Source organism: Atta cephalotes (assembly GCF_000143395.1).
Source record: "Atta cephalotes unplaced genomic scaffold scaffold00019, whole genome shotgun sequence".
In the NCBI taxonomy this organism is placed as follows: Eukaryota; Metazoa; Arthropoda; class Insecta; order Hymenoptera; family Formicidae; genus Atta; species Atta cephalotes.
The window spans coordinates 236,043-248,449 of NW_012130083.1; the positions used below are offsets into that span (position 1 = coordinate 236,043).

At 29.5% G+C, this 12,407-nt stretch overlaps 2 protein-coding genes across 2 annotated transcripts; one reads left to right on the forward strand and one right to left on the reverse strand.

Annotated features, from left to right (window-relative positions):
- The first annotated feature begins 5,947 nt into the window (after nt 1-5,947).
- On the forward strand, nt 5,948-8,101 carry LOC105619140 (proton-coupled amino acid transporter 4). The gene is given in 7 exon segments (XM_012200670.1): nt 5,948-6,093; nt 6,209-6,307; nt 6,513-6,663; nt 6,766-6,887; nt 6,967-7,515; nt 7,600-7,766; nt 7,857-8,101. Coding segments are annotated over 7 exon segments (1,479 nt in total).
- A 1,281-nt stretch (nt 8,102-9,382) lies between these two features.
- LOC105618935 (DNA-directed RNA polymerases I, II, and III subunit RPABC5) lies at nt 9,383-10,650 on the reverse strand. Its single transcript, XM_012200466.1, has 2 exons — nt 10,447-10,650; nt 9,383-9,869 (listed from the first exon to the last, which is right to left on the reverse strand). Exons 1-2 carry the CDS (start codon nt 10,539-10,541, stop codon nt 9,761-9,763), a joined length of 204 nt encoding a protein of 67 aa, XP_012055856.1. The 5' UTR covers nt 10,542-10,650; the 3' UTR covers nt 9,383-9,760.
- Between the last annotated feature and the right edge of the window lie 1,757 nt (nt 10,651-12,407).

The following is a 12,407-nucleotide window of genomic DNA, read 5'->3' on the forward strand; positions in this document are numbered from 1 at the left end:
ATGTGTAGAGTGTGTGTGTGTATATATATATATATATATATCCATACAAAATCAAGAAAAGTAATTTACGAAAAATGTAATTACGAAAATGAATGATTATAAAAATTAAGTTAAATATTTTTGTTAAAATAAAAATTATTTTCCGTTTCTCATATTTGTTCAAGTCTGCAAGTTCGTGGAATATATTGTACAATATATATTATATATTATTGTTATTGCGCAATATATAGTGTTAAATCATTATTACTGTAATGCTATAATCATTTTTAACATTGCTGTTTATTGCTGTTACATAATATATCACAATTAAATAGAAGATCATCAATTTACCTATATCTCAAGTATTTCCCGACTAAAATGAGTCGTACGTACAAGTATAATATTTCCTTGAATGTAGCAGCTGCTCGCGAAAGAAACCACATAGAGTACTTCTATGGTCATGTTCACAACTTCTATGGCCATGGCGTCTTTATCATTATAGTACATTTGCATGATGTAACGGCGTACTGATGTTTCGGATGATCGCCGGCAGCCGCTCGCGCGCGTTTCTTCCACGATATAGTCACAGAAAAGACGGCGTTATCGGTGCGCAAATTTATCGAAACGCAATAAGCTGACACAGGTGTGAGACTATAGACGTATCGGATGTACAGACGGGAAGGAAAGATAAGTCGGCTTTTGAGGCAGGTAGTGGCTTTCCGGGTAATAAACCAGTTTATAGATTCTATGATTAAAACTCGTATATCATGCTTCTACGAAGGATGTTTATCATCAGATTCTCTTATAATTGCTCAAAATATAAATCTTTCTTTGGGTATACTTCTCGAATACTGATGACAATATTTTGCAATTATAATACGTTAACACATTCTTTAACGTATGAAATATCACGTCAGCGAAGACCATTCGCAATGACTGATTCAAAGATACAGAAAATTGCTGATTCGTATCTGAAATGGCAATTTTAAAATTGATATTATGCTTTTGCAGGAAAATACACTTGGTCATTCATTCTTTTCCCAGAAGTTGAATTCTATAGCGAAAAGTTTTTGCGTGTATGGTTTGTTCTATAAATGCCAAGACTGCATTCATCGAATATATTTAGCGATTATCTGTACAGGTATCTTTAGCATCCTCTCATTTCATGTCATTTAAATCTTGCTTATCCTGAAATTTCTCGCGATTTTCTTAAACGTTTTATTGTTTGAATTTTTATAATTTTAATGGAAATAATAGGGAGTTTTTGCAATATCATTTATCCAGATACAATGAACACTAAAGTCAGGTTATCTTCTTCTTAACAACTAATTAAGAAAAAAATAACATAATTTTAGCGTTTATCATATCTGAATCTCGTTATTGCAAAAACTCCTTAATGATTGGCTATATATAATCATAGTTTTAACGAATTCGTTGGTTGGACATTCTAGTGCGCATCTGTGCGTATTAAAGCCGCATGCAAATATTTCAAATTATAAAATATAGATTTTACTTTAACTTTATTTAACTTTAAGCAACATAAAATGTATTGAGAATTTCATAATTTAATCCATTTTTGTATTTATATTAACACACATTTTTATATTAATCTGTGTACGCGCAACGGTTTTAATGTGCACCAGTGCATACTGAGTGCATCCAATCGAATTCGCTATTTGATAAACATTTGGTCACATCTGTTGTTATAAGAAAATACTGGGATTAGTTATTGTAAATTCTCTCTCTCTCTCTCTCTGTCATTTGAGGACGAATAATGTATAGTTTATGCAGTTTCAATACTGACCTATTGTAATTCATCGAAATAATTGCAGCCTTGTTTTCCACACTTAGTTCGACTGTTTATGAATCGTTTATCTTTGACCCGAGTATAATAAAATCAAAAGTTTTCAGTTATGGAGAACGCAACCCTTCAAGTGGTAACTTCTGATAAGATAGTCACCATATCAACTTGCGTTTCTTCAACGACGTTATTTGCAATTTGATGCGGTACTATTGGATTATTAATCAGTTCCTTAACGTGTGATATCGTGCTCACTTTTTACTGCTTTCAAGTAGAAATTTATTTTTCAAGGAAAATTTATATTTATGTTATAGAAATGCCGTTTTATCTGTTTTTATTTTTAATTGTTTAAAATACAATTATTTTATTTGTTATATGAGTTTATTTCAAAATGTAAGTGTTCAATATCGTATTCGCTGTTTTATTTTATGATAATCAATGTTGCGTAACGTTAGTACTCACGTGTTAAGCACACGAGACTTCGTTTTCTTTTTGCGATTTGCGCAAATGATTATCATATTTCTCGCGTGATCGGTGAACACGCTTGGCAAAAGATACTCTTGTAATTTCCTCCCTCTTCTTTGCGCACCTAAAATTAATCTTTCAAAACTTGGCGACGAGATGGCATCGATGCGGTTAAATCTATTTGATTTTACAGATAATGTGAAATGTATTTTATTATCTTGGAATAACTGTAAAAAATGTATTTTATTATCTTGGAATATTATTATCTTGATTAACTTGGAAGGAAGTCAGCTCTGATATCGTTTTAGGCATAAGATTAATCGCAATTAACAGGGAATTAAGTCCTAAGTTTAATGACCGATTTAGCAATTGTCAGATGAGTAAAGTAATCAACTAATGACGTTAATACTCAAGCTTATTACTGCAACTTGAGTTTATCTGACAGTTTATCTACTCTCGTAATTCATTAATTCTTCATTAATTCGTTAATTCAATAATTCTTTTTCTTCATTAGGTTACCTGCGTAATAAAGTCTTTCGATATCATTGTGGGATAAATAAGACAAATGGCTGTTGTTTAATCTCGAGTTGGCCGCATACAACAGATTAGATCATAGACCTTGTTCTACAACCTGAAGCTTTCTATTCCGTCGTGGGGGACCAAGGACTGTTTTGTGTACATCGATCTTCAATTCAATCATTTGATTATCATTTGATCTCGTGGCGTTAAGTGCCATTTAGTGTAAAAATTCCGTCACGGCCAATTATATTCAGATCGTAATAACAAATCAATAATAAACAGTGAGAATAGATCACTTATGATAATGTTCTGCAATTTTGTGTATTTTAAAATATATACACTCGATCTTAAATTTAATCATTAAAGCAAAAAGATGAATCATCCGTCCGTTCGTTCATAGGAAGTTAACGATTGCAGGTCTTTTCGTCTTGTTTCAAAATAAAGCATTTAGAGAATTATCTCACTGATGATTAATGGTATGTTTATACCGTGCGCTTATACGATCTATACAATATGTGCCTTTGTATAACTTATAGGCTATAGAATAAACAGGATTCCTTGTACAGGTCGCGAATTAAACGCACGATGTAAACATAGTCATTGAACCGTTTCTGTTACTACTTTTATTCTTATATTCAACATTATTCAGTCAAAAACTCGTAATGGTGTATCAATTCTACGTCAATCAAGATTTACACTTAGAATGTGTTGCAGAGAGATCCTAGCAAAGTTGACGTTAGTTTGACGTCAATTTATGCTATTTTCGCTAGAAATATATTTGCTTTTATGAATTATAAATACATTTATGAATTATAAATACATATAGTGGTATATCGATGGTAACGATCATCGTGTCTGCCTTGTATTTTCATATTTTTCTCATAATTGTGTATGTATATCGTTCATTTATTACAACAATGACATAATTCAAAATGACGACAAAGCTTATATACTGAGATGTGATTTCAGCGCGAAAAAACGTCATTAGCTTATTTTAACATATAGAAAATTTGCACTCTGCTATGAATTCTCGTCGCATTTCTTTTACTCCTTGAAAATACTAATCTTTTATCTGCTAAAATAACAGGAAAGCATAGAATAAATATAACGACGAAACGTAATAAAAAACATAATAAAAAAAAAAGGCTTGCTTGTAGAAAAATTTTAAGAATATTCACGTCATTTCTTAAAATACTGTTATTCGACAGATTTTTCAAGATGCGTTGAAGAGTTCTTCTCTGAAAACGCCAAGCGTGTAACTTCTTTGTTGCATCTGCCCTGTGCTTCTTCTAATAATTAAAGTGTCAGATTATCGCGTTTTATCAACTTCTGCACATATGTACGATTGTTTACTTTATCTAAGCAAAGTCGAGTTCGCGAACCCGGAAGTGGTAAAGTTAACGCTCTTTCATATCACATGTACAATACAATCTCGTTTAACATAATTATGGCGAATACAACGCAATTTAAGTATCTAATCGTGCTTGACATTCTAATACAATTCTCAACACGTGAAAAAGTCAAAAATTTTACACGGAATCTAATCGCTATTTTAAATTTTCTTGCATTTCTTTTCATGTTTATGTGTTTATGGCATTATTTTTCTAGTGTACACATTCATGCATTGTGAATATTGATAATTATTTGAAAAACGGTAAGATAAATTAATAATATCAATATAAGACAATATTAAGAATAAAAATGATATTAGTATATTATCAATATTAGTATGAATAATATTAACATTAATATATATTTATTTATTAATATTTATATTAATATATAAAATCAAAAATTTTTAATTCGAAATTTTGCATGTGCCTACATTTTGAACAATATTTTCATTAAGGAAGTAACAATATGCGTAAATTATATATAAATAATAAATAAACGAAAAATAAAAATTCTTTTTCTTTTAAAAATCTTCTTTTCTTTTAAATTCTTTTCTTTTAAAAAAATATTTTATTCAAAAGAAATCTAATAGCACAAGAAAGATTTCATATTTTTTGTTCATTTTTTACTTAATTGTTTAGATTTATGTTGTCATTTTTTAAATAAAGGCATTGTTAAAATGTTGGGCTTTTACAACAATGCAAAATTTAAGCAAAAAATTCATAAAAAATTTTTATTTTTTGCGATTTTTTTATACATATAATAGAAGCAAAAAATAAGCAAATCTCTACAGACTTTTTTCTTAAATTTATCCATTTCTCCTAAAAAAATTTTAATTTGGTATACCCTTGTATAAAAATATGATATAAAAGTTATTTTTCTAATTATAATAACAGTTATTAATTTATTAATAATACGCTATTAATAATTTATTAATAATATTATTAATACACTAATAATTATCAGTCATGAGTCATAATGCACATTCATGATGAATATTCAAAGAGAAACATTTTTTGAATACGTTCCGATACTTCGGCGAGTTCAGATTGATAGGCATTTCTGTCCGTGTACGCGTGCGTACTACATTAAGTTTTTCATTTCTTCGATTTATCTTAAATTGAAGACCGTGAAGATCTATAACAATGATGACAATAAGTTAGAATAATGTTAAGTGTGTGAGTCATAATGTCCTTTTACAATAGCGACAAATCCATGTATAGCCAGTAAAAACGCGTGAAGTAAACCGTAACAATTTTGCATAACAAATTTACACATCTATTCACTTGTCATAAGCAAAAATAACGACACTGTCGATTGTAAGGCGGGAGTTATCTTATATGTGCCGTTTTTTTACATCACAGACGTTTCAAAGTTCAAGGTGTGTTCAAAGATAAGAATGTACGTATAAATGAACTTAATCTGTAACAAATATCGAGAGGAATTCTGTCAATTTATTGAAATCATAATATTTTAAAAATACGCAAATTAACAATAACGTCAATATAATGTAATAGGTAAATGATAAGGTAAAATGATAAAGTATATAAATAAAATTTGTGTTATAATAACGTACTTATAAATTTGTTAAATCCGTTTAAAATTTTAAAATAAAACAATATAATCAAAATATTGATTGTTTTGTTGTATATATTTCAGGTGACGCACAAATAATACGTCAACAACATGCCTACAACGGTAAGCATCCATCTTGCAATATAATTCTGTTATTGCATATTTTTATAATTTATTCGCGTCATAATTATCTTGCGCAACTCATTTACGCTACTGATGTCATCTCATCTCATTACAATAAACACTATTCATTGTATCTTATTTTTAACATAGACTAACGCAAATGAGAAGCCACCGACAGAGTTGGATACCTTTCTGCCTCAAGATGGATCCAATCTTAAAGATGGCGTTCTGTCCGCCAAGTAAGACTCCGATTAATTTTATTGAAAACATTAATCGAGAGAATAACATGTGATTTATAATAACAAACGTGCAAAATGCGAATTACTAAAAGCTTTATATTCATTTAACTTTCAGATATATAGTACAAGTTGCACCACGTGATGTTGAAGCCGCACTGGGTGATGAGAAAAGTTTCGATCCCTTTGCGGAACGCAAAGTCGACAATCCGACAACGTAAGAATTAACATCATTCTTTAATAATAATCTCGTAACACACACGCATATATTTTGTTTTAACTTTGTGTTTTTATGTACTCTTTTATATCTATAAAGCGAATTTTGTGATATATACTATATATATTTTTATCTTAGTCGTTAATTTTTAATGAGTTGGATTGACGTGATTAATGTGTAAGCAACTATATTATGATATCTTCAGGGATTGCGATACGTTAACGCACTTATTAAAAGCTTCTCTTGGCACTGGAATACTAGCTATGCCCATAGCTTTTAAGAGTGCTGGACTGCTTTTAGGTATCTTTGCCACGATTCTCGTTGCATTCGTATGCACGCATTGCGCATATATTCTGGTGAGTTTTTGGAGATAAAGATTCATATTTAGTAGTTATCATTATAGATAGCTTGATTTCATCTTTCATAAGCTAAGATTGATTAACGTATCTTATTTTCAGGTCAAATGTGCGCATGTGCTGTATTACAAAACTCGAAAAGCAGAAATGGGATTTGCTGAAGTTGCTGAAACAGCTTTTAGTACCGGACCTCAATGGGCAAGAAAGTTCGCGAAACCTTCCAGGTTATTAACTTTGTTTTTCGAACATATGATTAATTCTTTAGCAACTTTTTTAATTAGCGAATTTCTCGTTTGTTTACAGATATCTCATACAGATTAGTTTATTTACTACATATTACGGTACCTGCAGTGTGTACGCAGTAATCGTGGCCGCTAATATCAAGCAAATTATCGAGCATTATCAAGATGTTAATGTTGGCGAATACAATATTCGTTTGATCACTGCTTATTTGCTGATTCCGCTGATCCTTCTTAGTTGGATACCCGACTTGAAGTATCTCGCGCCAGTTTCGATGGTGGCGAACATTTTTATGGGAACAGGACTGGGAATAACATTTTACTATCTCGTTTGGGATTTGCCGCCATTGTCCTCAGTGCCTTTAGTAGCTACAATCGAAAGCTTCCCGCAGTTTTTCAGCATCACTATCTTTGCTATGGAAGCGATTGGCGTAGTGATGCCTCTGGAGAACAGCATGAAGACGCCGCAACACTTTGTAGGAATTTGCGGAGTTCTCAACAAAGGAATGTCTGGTGTTACGCTTGTATATATTTTTCTTGGGTTTCTCGGATATGCTAAATATCAGGATGAGACGCTGGGTAGTATCACTCTAAATCTACCAACAGAAGAAATGTAAGAATTTGTAAACTTTTATTCTTATAACAGCATATGTTCAATTTGATTTTCTTTATCTCTATATCGGTAACTACTTTACAGAGCGGCACAAGTTGTGAAGATATTGATTGCCTTAGCCGTCTTTTGTACTTTTGGTTTACAATTCTACGTGTGCCTCGATATTGCATGGAACGGTGTAAAACATCGTTTTGAGAAGAAGCCGCTTTTAGCCAATTACTTCGTAAGGACAGTGCTAGTAATAGGTGCAGGTATGTGTATATCCAGATCTTATATATTTTTAAAATATCTTCTAAGTACAAAAATTAATGATGTATTATGGAATAATTCGTATTATACAGTTATCCTTGCTGTGGCCGTACCGACAATCGAACCATTCATCGGCCTAATTGGTGCATTTTGTTTCTCCATTTTGGGCCTTCTTATTCCAGTTTTCATTGAGACCGTAACGTACTGGGATGTCGGCTTCGGACCAGGAAACTGGGTAGCCTTAAAGAATGTAATTATATGCGTGATAGGTCTGATGGCATTAATATTTGGATCACGTAGTGCTATAATGGATATAGTAAAATTATATAATGCTTGATAGACAAAACATTTTCCGTTTTTTATCTAGTACAAATATTTCTACGATATACAACAAAATTTTTTACCAAATTTAGATCTATCCATGGTATGACTAACGGTATTAAGTATATATTATATACTCGCAGATTTTATTGGAATTTCACAGAATCAAATGTATTTAAATTGTATATAGATCAAATTTTCTGATATACTTTGAGATTTCAGACTCTTATAAATATGAATTTTTTTTAGATCCACGATTTTAATAGGATCTTTTTAAGGAAAATCAGTGTATTTTTTTCTATACTTGTATAAGTAAAAAAACTTATACAATTTTTTGATTAATTTTTAAAATAACATACGGATATTTTATAGGACAGAAATTAAAAACAGATTTAGATTTAGGGGCAACAGCAGTATTCATTTAACAGAAAATTCAAAATAATGAATTATCGTGAGCGTAATGTACGAATGTATACTAAAGAATGCGTGAAATTTCTGTAGGAAATAATTTTTATATTATTGGCATGTTTTGTCATTTAATTTTATATAAAAGTTCTGCATTTATACAAAATGTAATTAAAGAAGTTTTAGATAATTTATCAATTCTTAGCTAATTTATCAATTTACAGAAATTATTTTTATAATCTCTTATAAAAAGATATGGATAAAAAAAATAACGTGTCGCGCGTAATTTTATTAATTTCGCTCAAATGTTGCAATTTAATATTGTATTAGTTTGTATTTTAATATTATAAAAATGTTATATTATAAAATATAAAAATTAACATATTTTAAAAAAGATGTTTTAAGAATTTGGAACCGCAAAAACTACAGTTTGAACGAATGTGTATTATCTGTGAAAAAAAATATATTGCTCAAACAAAGTGTATCACACAGCCTTCCTGCATTGCATTTAAAATTAACATCAAAATATACTTTTCCGAATTGTATGATGTAAATGTATGATGTAATAAGATAAGGCGAAACATATTTGCATATAAGAGTGATAGCATACTGAAAACAACCAATCAAATTTGGATCCAAATGCAATTTCCTGCATATATAATAGCAGTAGCATACTTAGAGCAGCTAATCAAATTTGGGTCCAAATTCATTCTTCTACTATACATTTGCGGGAACGTTTCACTTTGTATTTTTACATCATAGATTACATAAGGGACACGTAATATACTGTTCCTCCTCTTTTATAAACGGATAAAAGTTTGTATCGATATAAATGAAACTTTTGCTATTTGTAACGCATTGCCCTGGCTGAAGTTACATAAAATATAAATGATTTTACATTTTGTAAAGACAGCTTTATTCCTCAAATCATTTTTCCATTTTTTGTCTTACATGAAATATCATATATGTAATATTGTAATATGAATAGATTTTACATAAAATATCAATGCTGTAATCGAATTATGTTTTGTTATCATCACCAATTAAAAGATAAATAATTTGAATATTTTACAAATAAAACATTCTTTTATTTTTTTCCTTGTAAACTTATAAGCTATATTTATTATATAAGCGCATTATTAAAATATAAAATGTTAAGACTATACAATAGAATAACTTTAATTGTTTTCTCAGTATACATTATGGAGTTACATATACATCTTGTGAATGTTCAAAAAAGATCCAATAATGTCGGCATAATAAATAAAATTTATTTCTCTAGCGGTGCATAGTTAAGTAATTTTTCAATTAAATCTACATGTCCAAGCAGCATCCTACGACAGCAGTATCTTTTCAGACCTAGCGCATCCAAGGCATCTCTGTAACATACATATCTTTATAATCATACTTTATCTTTTTGTCATTTTAATATATATTATATATATATATATATATATGTATATATATATATACACATATATATACATAATAGGCAAATTTTTAAATCTATTGATCGATCAACTACATTATGTATAAATACAGTTTTTACAAATTAAAATTGCATTTGTGCTTAATGTGATTAATTAATCATTAGCTGCATTCAGCAGAACATTTATTTTGTAACTGTTGGAAGTCTTTCAACAATCGTAAAACGGTTGCAAAACTGTCGTGTTCTGCTGAACGCAATTAATGAATGCATTCAGCAGAATGTTTATTTTGCAACTATTAAAAGTTTCTTCACTGAGATAAAATAATTTCTCTAGATTTAAAAGTATAATTAGAATAGTATAAAGGAATATAATTGCAAAGTAAACATTCTGCTAAACGCGGCTAATGAATTAAAGAACTCGTTTATTATCATTAAAATAAAACAAAAGATGACTTAATTATTAAAAAAGGTACTTGTCAATTGATGATTCAGTTTTGAGGTTAGAAATAAAAACAAGACGCTCTTACCCTTCGGTATATTCCGCTTGAAGGAGTCCCAGATATGCTTCCCATTTATTTCCAATGACTTTTCCGCAGGTGAAACACCGCACAGGAATGATCATCGTGGTAACTCTTGATTTGCAGCTTGATTTATTATATTTTTCACAATGACAATCTGAATTCCATGCACATGGAATGTGATATAGCGTCGTTACATTGAAGGCGCCATTGCAGTGCAGTCAAGTGCAGTTAAATCTGCGAAAAGGTTCAACAAAAGGTTGTATCATTTTCAAAACTAGAATTTAGGTTAAAAACCCCGGTTCGCTTGCAAGCATATAAAAATGCGCGTTAGGATGGTTTGGCCTGACTGCATTAAAAAAATTGTTATATTTAAATTTAAATTGTAATATTTAAATTTAATCATACCTAATTTCTTAATTATTATAATTAAATATTTTACGTAACTATGTGTTACGTAAATATTTTATATTTTAAATAAATCATTGTAATTTGTAGAAAATGAACAAGAAAAGCAAAATAATAGTTTTGCAGTTGGCAATCCGAATGATCAAGCAAATTGATAAAAATGATGAAACGATCGAATCGAATCGTGGTTGAGTTTCTATAAATTGTTGAGAAATTTGTTTATCTTATCATCATTCATCCAGACAGAATAAAGACGCGAATGCCTTTCGAGAGAACGACTAGATGTATCGACAAGATATTTATTAATTTATCCTTCAACTTATAATTATTAAGATGTCATAAATTATAATCATATGCTGATGCTTCATCATAGTCGATTATCTTATATTTAAAATCGTTTTAAGCGTAGTCTGATCACGCTTATATAAAACGGTTATATAAGCCAATCACATTTATAATTATTATATTTATATTTCTTTCTCTCTAATTTTATTAATTATTTTAAAATGATTTTGAAACGCACTATTGAATACCGATCATAAAGATCTAAAAAAGGGAATGATATTATAGAGCATTATTAACATGGACGCAAGTAGAGATTTTTCTCAAAAGTGATAACAATACAACAATGCTCACTCATCTACTGTTTCGGAAATTTCAGCGTTTTTTGAATAAACTCCGGCTTGAAAAGAAATTGTGCGCGGCGGGAGAGCTAAATCTGATGCCCTTTTTAGAAGTAGCTTTCTTTCTCTCTTTTCGAGATGAAGAGAAAGAGAGGTATGACAAATAATGCATATTTAGCTGAAAAGAACAGATCTTTTGCTTTAAAATTGAGTTATGCGAGAAAGCAATATTTTAAAAAACAATACTATACATATAATTGCATTTAAAAAAATTGAAGTTTTCAATTAGTTAATGTTTTTCTCATTCTTTTGTGAATGTATAATTGGGTTATTTTATACAATAAGTATATTTTCGAGAAAAACCAAGGAATAAATATATGTGTATGTCGCACTTACGCCCCCCCCCTCTCCTCTTTCTATGGGCCGTTTGTGATCATTAGTATGATTAAAATTTAGATTAATATAACACTGTCATAATATAACACTTATTAATAATATAACACTTATTATTCGTTATTATCCTGATGTTTCGTAGATATTGATAAATCAATCTATGGTCATATTTTTAGAAAAGACAATTAAATTAATAGCTCACAAGGGACTTGTGAAGCTCACTGTCATTGATTTAATAATGTACTTTAGATATGTTGTAATTGCAGGGTATCAAATTAAAAAGTAGATCCATATTTTTTATCTGCTATCATCTCAAAGTTTAAAAATAAAACATCTAAAAAATAATGGATTTTTTTATTTTGAGTTAATGTTTGCAAAAATTATGAGGTATATATATATATATATATATATATATATATATATATAATAATATATATATATATATAATAATAGTACTTATTTATTATACTAAGTTAATTAGTTAGTTACTACTATTATTTAAGTTAGTAGTACTTAATTTTACTTACTTCGTAGGTTAGTTATTAC

Coding starts and splice junctions, on each gene's coding strand:
- LOC105618935 (XM_012200466.1), bottom strand. CDS start 10,541: ATGATCATTCCTGTGCGGTGTTTCACCTGCGGAAAAGTCATTGGAAAT. Junction 9,870..10,446: donor CAAGCGGAATATACCGAAGG/GTAAGAGCGTCT, acceptor TGTATGTTACAG/AGATGCCTTGGATGCGCTAG.